The 12,260-nt window shown below is 39.2% G+C and overlaps 1 protein-coding gene across 8 annotated transcripts in view; it reads right to left on the bottom strand.

Moving 5' to 3' along the window:
* The window catches only part of dnm2a (dynamin 2a), a 38,666-nt gene that overhangs the window by 18,751 nt on the left and 7,655 nt on the right, over positions 1-12,260 (bottom strand). For all 8 annotated transcript variants that reach the window (XM_061711900.1, XM_061711898.1, XM_061711897.1 and 5 more), the window contains exons 2-11: positions 8,066-8,139; positions 7,755-7,904; positions 5,904-6,107; positions 5,497-5,595; positions 5,257-5,417; positions 4,289-4,431; positions 4,029-4,164; positions 3,829-3,896; positions 2,672-2,810; positions 703-789 (exon numbers count right to left, since the gene is read on the bottom strand). In XM_061711900.1, coding sequence (XP_061567884.1) covers positions 703-789; positions 2,672-2,810; positions 3,829-3,896; positions 4,029-4,164; positions 4,289-4,431; positions 5,257-5,417; positions 5,497-5,595; positions 5,904-6,107; positions 7,755-7,904; positions 8,066-8,139 — 1,261 coding nt within the window. The remainder of the gene's footprint in view (positions 1-702; positions 790-2,671; positions 2,811-3,828; positions 3,897-4,028; positions 4,165-4,288; positions 4,432-5,256; positions 5,418-5,496; positions 5,596-5,903; positions 6,108-7,754; positions 7,905-8,065; positions 8,140-12,260) is intronic.

The following is a 12,260-nucleotide window of genomic DNA, read 5'->3' as shown; positions in this document are numbered from 1 at the left end:
TATTTCAAACCCTACACAGCAGACTTTACAATACAGCATTATTTTATAGCTTAACATGATTTCTTGACAAAAAATATATATAGTATGCAGTTTGAGAACATTTCTGAAAATGAAATTTTAATTTATTTTATTTTTTAAATCAAAAAGTTGTTTTGAATCGAGAATTACTTGAATCAATTACTGCTTTTGAAATCAACATTGATCTCAAAAATAGGAATTAAATCTAACTGCGTGATATTCAAAGAGTCATGGTTTTCACAATGACACCTGAATGTGACAATGACAACTGGACCTTCAGCTGTAGGACCTTTCAAGTTCTTTTGAAATGAAATTCAATGAATAAAAGGGAAAAAAAATAAAATAAACTTAAGCGATGCTCAGACCAGTCACAGTAGGCCTACAGTATTTTGGTTTACTCTCATGCTAAATCTCATGCTAAAGTTGAAAATAGCTGATAAATCAGCTATTTTGATGCTAGCTACAAAACTTTATGACAACATTGTTATATTTATAGTAACCTGTGCAGTGTTGCTTTGTCCCATCAGCATCACCATAATAAGTTGGATTGCATATGACATTTAAAGTCCCTAGTGTATATTTAATAATATATTCAAAAAGAGTTAAAATTCAAAAATATACTGGTGTTCATTCAACTGGCTAAAAAACTACTGGTCCGTTAATATCAAGACCCTTGCCACAGACCTGATCCTTGGTCTTCCCTTCTCGTTCTCTGACATGGGTGGTGACAATCCTCTCAGTCTCCTCTCTCAGCCTGGGGTAGGAACTGAGCTGAAAGGCAACACAACATAACTGCAGCACTGAACGCACACACACACTCTTACATGTGGGCTTGAGGTTAATAAAACTTACCAAAAGGTATCAGAGAGAAACAGGGGTGAGAAGTGACAATAAGTAGAAATAAAGAAGAGTAAAACAGAGTCAAGAGGCATTTCGGAGTCGCATACATCCATGGGATCACAATCAGCCCCATTCACATAGATTCTAAAGGTGCAGTAACTGTCACTTTTATAAAATAGTGAGACATTTAAAATCAGCCAGGGATGACTGTGAAATAATCCCCATCTTAATACAAAATATCTACTGGAGTTCAAATTATGCTGCTTTGTTGGTGGTGAAGAGATGGGACTACAGAAATATATATGTTTATACTTGGGACTGTCATCACTAGCTGATAGTAAAGTTTTAAAAGGAATCGGTGTTAGTGGAGACTTCATGACAGAAAACAGACTAGAGGGGGTTGAAGGAAACCCAAAAAAGAAGAAGGAACTATGTCTGATATCGTTTCATGCTGTGCAGTGCTCTCCCCTGTCCACAAGATGGTAGTGGAGCACAGTTGCTATGGAAACCTTTTTTTCCCTCTCATCTTCACTGAGCCCACAAGTATCATCCTTGCCCTTCTAAGCCTCCTTCCCTTCGTCTGAGACCAGAATGTCAGTCATTCTGCCATGTGGGCCGGCGAGGGAGCGTCACAAGGCTCAGCTCTGCTCAGACGGACCAGGGTTGGCTCTTGGAGAAGAATCAGTGTGGAGATGCAGGGTGGGGGGGGGGTGAGCATTTTAACGAGCTGATTCTGAGATCAAACAATACAGGGGAGCCAGCTGGTGGAAATTTTAAGATGTGCTTAAAATTTCATATGAGAATTTTACGTCAACACTCAGTCTTAATGGTATGGCAACTTCCACAGATGTGAGAGAGATACAGATGGGTCAACACACATTTTACAGAGTGGCAAATGAAGGTTGGGGCTGATTTCACTGGGGTTAAAGCTGTACTGTAATGGCACTGATACACATTCAAAAAGAAAATGAATCTCTCACTAGTCATTGCACTTCACTTGTCATTCCTGCATGTGTGTCCCTGGTTACCTTAACGGCACACTTCATGACGAGTGCGGTGAGTTCACACACCACAAGGTCCACACATTTGAGGCTGGGCTCTTTGAGTTTGAGGATCTGCTTTTTGACAATCGCCTCGAAAGCCAGGTCAGGGGTAAAGAGCCCCGTTCTGAAACGCCATGCGGTCAGATGGTTTCATTTTATTTTGATAGTAGAAAGACAGATATAGGCAGAAATTAAAGAAAAGTAAAAAGACATTTGGAAAGAAAGAAAGAAAGAAAGAATGAAAGAGGAAATAAAAAGAGAAGTGTTTGTTCAGTTAGTTATTTCTAGTTATTGAAAGAAAAACAACAGTGCAGAAGGACAAGCTGCAGAATTTTCACATTCTCTTCCTTGTTGAGCCAGTTCATCCTAATCTGGGTCACTACCCACAACTTAAACCCATCTAACAACTTAAGAGGCCATACTATGTTTTGCTGGCTATATGCACTGAGTTGTGAGACCTGCAGCTTGTCTCGGAGAAACTTGAGATGCTCAGTCCCGGAAACATCTCTTAACCACGACAAAACGTCAACCGCCACAACACTCCACATCACAACAGCGCTGCTTGCACACACAGTTTATGAGGCTGGGCTGGTCAGAGGGCAAACTGCACAGAACTCTCCTTTTGTAAAGCAAAAAGTCTTACTGATCAGTGGGTGCTTTTCCTACTGCTACAGGGCGACACTTGGCTAAGGTTCTGTGCAGTGTACGCTCTGCCACAGCCACGGCTGCCCCTGCCCTGTGTCCCGGCTGATGCCGGACACCTGCAGTACCTTGTTGGTGCACTGCCTGAATGTGTTGATGAGCTCCTGAATGACCAGATCGATACATTTGAGACAGGGTGTTTTCAGCTTAACAATCTGCTTTTTCACGATGGCCTCAAACGCCAGGTCTGGAGTAAAAAGCCCCGTTCTGAGGATGCACAGAGAGACAGAGGCACGGTGGCCAACAGATGGAACAGTTAACAGACGTGTTCATGAGAAAATTAAAATAAAACATTAGCAAACATAGACAGCTGATGAGAAAAACTGAGGTTAATCACAAAAAAAGGAAAATAAACGGGGAAATACAGGAAAATGAATAGAGAATGTACCATAAATGAGATATGCAAGACAGCGTTTGACGGAGGAATACACACAACAAAAAACTGGACAAAGATACATGCTACACCAGACTGAATATGAACCACGTGTTTAAGCAAAAAGTAACGGAGAAGTTGTTGATATTCCTGTAAGAGGACAGAACCAATGAAAAATAAATAAATTGGTGTGGTAGAATGGAAAACATATTTAACATAGAACAATGGTATTTTATGAATAACCCAGTCTGAAATAGCACAATTAGAGCTTGAACATCAGACATGCAACTGCTTTCTATGCATATATTACTGCTGCCGCTTGGAGGCAGAGGCTCTGGCAGAACCAGAGGGGAGGTTGCACGCTGCGTTGTGTGCTGGTATTAGTCCATTTGCTTTGTTCTGTTGTGGAAAAATACCCGCTTTTTAGTGGAGTGAAAATAAATGTTAAAATGATTTCCAGTGCAGTCATTCCCTCTGCTTTTTACTCATGTTTTTTCATACTTTATATTTTTAATGCTTTGTTCATTTTGCAATGAAAACCAGTTGTTGCTGGCCCCCTCCTGGCTCAAGCTAATGTTCGGACTGCACACCAAGCCCATCCAGGCAAACCAAATACCCCAAATCCTTCATTCTGAAGAGTAAGATCAATATATGGATGTGCTACCATAAATTAACTCTTAGCTTGCGATAGCAGGGCTTGATTTTACAAACTTGAAATACAGTAGAACAAGAAAATGAAATGTAAATTCTACTTAAAATGTTTTAATGTTAAAAACACAACCAATGCATTTAATACATTTGTCTACTTGGGGAGGGTTTTTTGTTTGTTTTAAATGTTTGCGCTTTACTTGCCTGACACCATGCACATTTTTGATTGCGTGGCTGATTTCCCTCCTTAGCTCCTTCTCATCAAACACAATCTGGAGGACAAAGAAGACAAAGCCCTCTAAACAATATGGCAGTACATTATTTATTCATTATTATTATTATTGTACTGTGAAGACTCCAATAGTCTTAATTCTGTAAGCACTGCTGTAAATATTGGCACAAACCTTGACCAGCTCAAAGTGGAAGCGTTCATGGAAGATGCGGTTGATCTTGGCACCACCTGACAGCTCGTTGGTGTCCACCTGGTCCCCGGAGCCCTCGATGCATTTTTCAAAATCCACACCAAACTGCTGCACCATTCTGATCAGGTACAAAACACAAGTGATGTGCAAATCATATTGTTGCTCACTGAACCCATTCTAGACAAATAACTGCAAAAATGACACAACCTATATTCATCTATGGAGAAATAACTTTTACTCACTGCAACAAGGCCTTTGTCTTGCGTGTCGGGTCATCTGGACGGAAGTTCTTGTACTCTTCGACCTCCTTCTCCAGGGAGAGGAGCTGACTCTGCAGCTTACTGCGCAGACCAGGGAGGGTATCCCTAATGTGATTGGTCAGTTGCTGTAGACAGAAGTAATAGTATTTTAGAGAATCATAACATACTATGTGATGGAGAGAACTGTGTTTTACCATTCATGAACAGAGGTGTCAACTAACGAAGTACAAATACTTCGTTACCTTACTTAAGTAGAAATTTTGGTTATCTATACTTCACTGGAGTATTTATTTTTCAGACGACTTTTTACTTTTACTCCTTTCATTTTCACGCAATTATCTGTACTTTTTACTCCTTACATTTTAAAAACAGCCTCGTTACTCTATTTCATTTCGGCCTTTAAAAAAAAACTATCCAGTTAAATTGCTCCATCCGGATAGAGTGAATTTGGTTGTGGTTGTTTCAGATGTTCTTGTCCAGTTTTGTTCTTACATCCGTTCCCTCAGATTCCTGCAACTAAACTTGGATGTACATTCCAATAAAGGTTAGGATAAATGATAACATGCCTCTGAAGTTTGACTTTTTGCACCATTACAATACTTATAGGCAACTAGTCCTCATATCTCCTGCTCTCTGAAACACATGTTAATGCTCAATAGTACACATATATGGTTCTTTTAATATATTTGCATTATACTAAGATGCATTCATTTTCAATGGCTTTTGTCCTTAATGGCTTTTTTCCCCCTTACATTACTTTTACTTTTATACTTTAAGTACTTTGAAACCAGTACTTTTATACTTTCACTCGAGTAAAAAAACTTGAGTTGATCCTTCAACTTCTACAGGAGTATTTTTAAACTCTAGTATCTATACTTCTACCTGAGTAATGAATGTGAATACTTTTGACACCTCTGTTCATGAACAAACACCAACAGATTCATGCAGACCTGGTTTAGCGCCTTTTGTAGATGTGGGGTACCCATTCGCTCTGCCATGTGCCTGTAACCGGGGTGGGACAGGAAGAACTTTCTCTCTGCAGCCAGAGCAGCACGAATGTCTTTCTTCCCGTCGATGTCTTTTTGACTGCGGTTCACAACACCAACGTAACCTAAAAACACAGAAACAGCATCCAGACTACCAATCTCTTTCAAAGTGTCACGCCTGGAAATAATATGCATTATTCTCACCTCTCCGCAGTGGAAGCACTTTATTTTCGAGGATTTCCTTTGCATCTGTGCCTTCATCCATCAGGTCCAGTTTTGTTATAACACCAATGGTACGCAGCCCTGCGTATGATTATAAAGTCCAGCTACATCAGTCTTAACATGTAGAGTACCCATCCCTTCACTCTTTCTTAAAATAAATAAAAATACTCAGATAGAAGCCTGAACAAGAATGTAATTGTCCTTGGCCTTTTCAAAGCAAAGTTCTAAGAAACTGCTACAAGTACTTGTCAGAAACAGAAATGCTGAATCAGAAACGGTTGGGTTATATGAGAGATAATGAACATCAAAGCAAACATTTAATATACTTTTACAAACAACTTGGTCTTTGCAGCCAGATGTCTGAGGTAGTTGAAAACGGCATACTTTACCTTGTGGGTCGACCTCCTTGGCAATCTTCAAAGCATCCGAGTTTGCCAGATCGGTGTTAGCAGGGGTGACGGCCAGGATCAAACAGCTGTCCTTGGAGATGAACTGCATCAGCATTTCTCTAATCTGATACTCGATGTCGTGTGGTTGATCTCCTACCGCAACCTTGGTCATACCCGGAAGGTCGATCAGGGTCAGGTTTAACACTGTCACAAGAAGAGGCCATGAAAATAAATGCAATTGTTTCTAAATTGTTAACTTTAAAGTAGCTAATCAAGGTAAACAGTTAAATTAACAGATAGATGTTGCTCTTAACCTTTGTCCCCTTAACAAACCACTTACATCAATTTTGCTTTTCAGAAACGTAATTTGCCGTTTGACAGGTACCCCGTTGGTGAAGGAGGGGTGATAAGTGTTTCATTACTTGCCAGCATTAGCAATGAATGGGCACTTATCTTGTCGAAAACAACTCTGGATCAGACATTAGGTAAATAAGACCCCAGAAGAATAAGAATAAATTGCATATTTAACAATGTCAAAAACGAAGCCAAAATGCAGAAGCGATGTGTCAAAGCTGAAATAGATTTAATGATTCAATAGCTTGTAAGTTCACAATTAGCGCTTAATTCAGGCATTTTGACCAACTCCTATACAGTGTTGCTCGAGTTCATTGAATTTCTTGGGTGTTTGTTCATGCACCCTCATTTAAGGTCCAATCACAGTGTTTCAATGATGTTGAGGTCTGGACTTTGACTGAACCATTGCAACACCATGGTTTCTTCTTTTTTTTCGTCAGCTCTCTGTTGTAGATTTGCTAGTGAGATTGGGGTCATTATCCTACTGGATGACCCACGTATGGTCAAGCTCTAGCTGCTGTACATTTGACTTCACATTTCACTCTGGAAGTTTAAAGGGGGTCATAGTCAAGTCAATAGCTGCAAGGTGCTCTGCTGTGGCTGCAGAAGAAGAGCAAACCATCAACTCTCCATTATATGTGCTTGATAGTTGGTACTGAGGTGCTTGTGTTGAAATGCTGCTTTGTTTTTCCCTAAAGTGTGGATCATGGTCATATGTCTCATATTTCTTCTAATCTTTTCCATTTATGCAGGAGGACACTAAATTGTTTGGGTATGACTTACCGGCTTGATAGGCCGCAACAACTGCTCCTCTATGATCTCTACTAAAGTCTTTCCACTCTGACCTTGAGTTAAAGCAGCACAAACAACTTGTTTGATATGAGAAAACCAGTTTCCAGATTTGAAGGAATAGTTGCTTAGTTTTAGGAAACATCCTCTAGCTGTCATGGTCTCTTGCCCCATCTTTCAGCAAGAACCAGCCACAATTTCAGCTTCCATATTGGTTGTCTTTTCTGACACCTGTGTATTGCTTACGGCACTGTGTCACATCAATCATGATAAATTAAGCACGATGGGGATAAGTTTAAAAAAAAAAAAAAAAAAAAAAAACATACACAGTTCCTATGCACTTTGGCTTTGTTTTTGTTTGATAAATAATGATACCGTGTAACCTGTTATGTACCATCGTTGATTCATCTCATTGTATTCACCTCATTTTGTAGTAAGTAGTAAGTAAGTAGTAATCCTGTAGTAAGTACCGCGTGGCTGGCCAAAGACAAGTGTCCTTTACTGACTTCTTACATAGATAGCATATCAGAAAACACATAATATGGCTCTGATGCAACTAAAGACATAATAATGATATACATCATAGTATAAACAGAGTAACATTTTATTTTGGTTTACCATCTTAAATAATGTCATGTTATCTGACCTAATGTGATGCAAAGAACCTGAGATGATTGTGTTTCGTTTGAACAGAAATGTGTCCATTACCGTTTGGAGAAAAGACCCTCAAGTTAATTGGGACGGGGGAGATGCCTTTATTAGATCCCGTTATTCTGTCGGTTTCCGCTTCAATTTCCCTCCGCACTTCATCAAAATCCACAAACATCTTCCCTTTGCAGTGCAGGAACTCCGCATATTCTACAGATATAGGAATAAAGGACAAAGAAAGAAACAGGAAAGTCAGAGAGAAAAACTAAGTTAAATTCAAGACACAAGTAGCAAACAGCATGCCTAGCTTGAGGCACCGTGACATATGAAGGGCAGTGAGGAAAAGAAACGGGTTGTGCACAGATACTGACCTGTATTACTGTTGACCAGCTGCAAAATGAGAGGTCTGCGGGTGACGATGCCTGACCCACGCGGCAGAAAATCTCTGAATAAGAAAGACAGACAAGAGAACAATACAAATAAATGTAGGGAATAAAAAAAGGTTGAAAACAACGGATAAACAAATGAAAACAACAGATACATTTTCAATTATTCATTACAGACAACTTCCTCGCAGCATGGCCACTCATAAATTGAGAGGAAAAGGAACATTTCACATTGTGCAGATTTTGCAGTCCCATTTTTGCTTAAATTGAGGGATTCTGGTTTACAGAGTAACTGACGGATCAGATGACATAACATTTCAAATTTAAGTTCACTTTTAAATTTTAACTTCTCTCTCAACTACAAAGGACAATCATTTTCCGACAAGATATTGCATGATTCCCCCTATTTAATAATGTCCACTCAAAAATATTTAGTAGCCTAGTCTGAGTTTTTTATAATTATTTTTCATGATCCAAATTTGGGAAATCTAAAACTGCAGAGCTGTAAGAAACAGTTTTATACATCCATCTACTACTCTTGTACTCGGTCACTCGCTCACTCTCTCTCTCTCTCTCTCTCTCACACACACACACACACACACACACACACACACACACACACACACACACACACACACACACACACACACACACACACACACACACACACACACACACACACACACACACAGACACAATGATCCCTCTCTGCTTGATGTACTTGCTTGATCAATACCAACTAAATTACGCAACATTTAGAGGTTTTTTTCAGACTCCACTTGTAAATCTTGTGTAAGAAGCTGGAGCAACCTTTTGAACTTTTTGTGTCCGAGAGTCTTTGATCCTCTGCATTTAAAACAGTCAGTGGAGACTTATTGTTGGTGCATGACTTTAATGTTCTTGAAAAAGAGGTTGCTTCCAAATTCAGCTGCAACAGAAATATGTCTCGAAGAAACGACCCCACCCATCGCCACAGAGCACCGGTATTACCTGATTCTGTGGGAAACACTGCAGACTGGTTTTATGGTCAATCCAATCAACACAGATAATGAAGCTATTTCCTGGAAACAATGGGGGACCCATGGGAATTTTATTGGAATAACAGCTTCTTTTTTTTTTTTTTTTTTCTAAATGCAAGCTGAAGAGCCTTTAACAGCTTTTCACGTCCACCCAAAAATGAAAACCAAAGATCAGTTGCAGCAGTACCCATAAAAGGTTTGAGACAATGTTTCACACAGTCGGCTGTGTGGGGTTCAGCTTCGTAACTCATGTTCTTGAGTCTGTTTACAATTATAAAACCAGCAGTGAAATATTTGAAAATATACAATCCTATTTTGTTGACTTTACTGTGCTCCTATTACGTAATGCAAGTGGAATGCATCTGTGGTCATAAAGCGGTATCAAATGGCCTACATGAGTGGGTGCTTCCCCTCAAGAGACAAAGGATCACACCCCAAAGAACAGATAGAAAGAGTAGAGTAATTCAGATTAACCATGCTAACGTTAGCAGTAGCAGTAATGAACCGTCCCAAGTCTTTTCTAGAAAACCTACAAATAATTACACTAAATTTGCTGGCAAGCAGGATGGATCATGGTGACACAGAAAACACAGAGAAATATACTAATGCTTGATTAGGTCAAAATAGCTTTCTTTGGATAACTTATAAAACAAACAATAAGTTGTTGACAGAAGGAAGACGTGAAAAGACAGCCATTCAAATCTAAGACTTGTTTATAGGGCTTTGTTTAGATATAGCTTTCATTTAATAGGCCAGTCCAGATTATGCTATTAAACTTTTAGGTCCCGGGGCTTTGTATAAGAGAAATGTGTACCATCAACAGGAGTATCATTCACTGTTTGGTTAATAATAAAAAAGGAAAACACTATAGGCATAGTTCTCTACTCTTACACTTATCTGTGTGATCTCCCTCAAAATTAGGTTTTCCAAATGTCCTTCATAGTGCAACATTCTCCAAACACACAAAATGTGGTATATCCAGGTTAAATTGCAGTTTATCAAAACAGAGACACAAGACAATTCATTGTGGGTCAAGAATCAAAGGGTGTGAGGTTTAAAAGACAACCTTAATAGTCTGCCTTTCTTCTTGATCATACTTAATACCACTACAGCCCAAGTCCCAGTACAGATGTGTTAATTGAATTTAATATACTTTATTTATCCCTTGCAGGAAGTTATTTTGTCACAGGGCTCCAGTACACAAAATTACAAAGATTAAATATAACAGTCACAAACTAAAATGACAAAATGACCCATGTACAATCCACTGTTATGCACGTCTGTTTTTCTTTTCATACATACAGTATCCTGTCAGTCTTAAAGGAGATTTTTTCCCTCATTTTTATCCTTTTTTTTCTTTTAAAAACAAGTTGACATATTTTTCCACTAAATCACAGTCCACTCCCTTTTTTATACTGAGTTGCTATATGAAACAGACTGCCATAGCAATGGGATTTTTGCACTTAACTCAAGGACATCATCACCGTATGAGGGGGCCCAGAATATATATCCAGAGACTTCCCACCAGCAGTGGTTAAAATTTTATTTTCAAATACTTAAGACTTTTTTTCTGCAGTATGGCCACAGATGGCTGATACTGACCCTCCTTTTCAGCACAATCTCATTGTGAAAAATGTACTGAACTGACCCAGGTTACAGATGGGAACATTTAAGTAACATAACCATCACCAGGTGGGTAACAGAAAAGTCAAAAATCATGCTGCAACTCCTGTATCGCATATAGGCTCAATAAGCCTTGGGTTTCAGTTGTGAGTGTATTTTTGAAGATTTTATAAGAAAACATTAGGAACAGTTGTGTAAGTTATGACTTTGCAAGGACCAATTATGAGAGGGTTTTGTGAGACAGGCTTTAACTGAATTAGACTGAGAAAGTCAGTTTTGCATTCAAACTCAAATAAGGGCGTATAAGAAATCCTCTGGGATGAATGTATATTATGTGTTACAGTATTGACAGACAAGTATCAACAACCCAAATGCAAAAATACATCATCAGAGATAGAGAAGAGGCCAATGGTTTCTGCTGGCTCTTATGTAAAGCAGAGCTGTGTCAATACAGAAGAGAGGCAGCCGCGATAACGCTGTGACAACAGAACCCTCAACCCTGACACTTGTCATGTTTTTATGGATGTTCTTGGCTGCCACTTACCCACTGTTTGCAACATGAAATGTAATGCATGGCACATTAGCAGAAAAACAAACAAACAAAGCAGTAACCAATGCAGCTGTACGTTACTGAGATACAAGATTACAGGAAACAATAAAAGCTTCCACACAATTTGCCTGATCATTTCTCTTAAAGCGACAGGATGCCAGACTAGTCTTTAACCACATACTTAATGTTGCTTAGTCAGCCTACAGATGAGGTGCCTCCACCCAATCCTCCATGTTCCTGTTCTCCTGCAAACTCTCAGTGTCCCTCTGCTGCTCTACAAACAGACTACATCTGGTATTAATCACTAGACTCAGTCATGGAATAATTCTGTCAGCCCTGAACAAAGCACTAACTCACTGTCACTTTTTCCTCTCTTTTTGTTATTCAGCTTTACAGACCTGAAAAAGCTAAGGAGTTACTCAGCCTGCCTGTTGATTCAGACTCGAAAGAGGTCCATCAAAGCTGGCATTAAAATGCATTCTAGGAAGTGGCCAACACTAACAAGGTTTGAACACATTCCAGGACGGATTCACGATCACTCAGCATGTGTTCAAAGGTGGTCTGGGGATACTTGTGTCCACATTCTGTTTGTAGTATGAACACAAAAGCATCGTGGGAGGGATTCAGGAAGTGTCTACAAAAGTGAAGCCATCAGCTGAGGCTATGAGTCATTTCAATTTGCAGACAAAATTGTTTGTGATTTAGGGCTGCAACGATTCCTCAAGTACCTCGAGTAACTTGATTATAAATAAAAAATAAAAACAAACCAAAAAATGTTTTAAAATTGAGGAATTTCCTCTGCCTCAAAGCTTTGTTAAATTAATTAAAACATAAATTTAAAGCTTACATTTCGCACAGATTCTTTTTAGTGTGACAACGTGCTTACAGGTATGTGTCCCCTAAAGCGGAAGACGGCAGGGGGCTTTTCGTAATGTGTGTGAACAGTTTAGCTGTACTCGGACCGAAAACAGTGACAATGAGCAAATGC

This window comes from Cololabis saira, chromosome 21, assembly GCF_033807715.1.
Source record: "Cololabis saira isolate AMF1-May2022 chromosome 21, fColSai1.1, whole genome shotgun sequence".
Lineage (NCBI taxonomy): Eukaryota > Metazoa > Chordata > Actinopteri > Beloniformes > Belonidae > Cololabis > Cololabis saira.
This window is presented reverse-complemented; position numbering and strand designations above follow the sequence as displayed.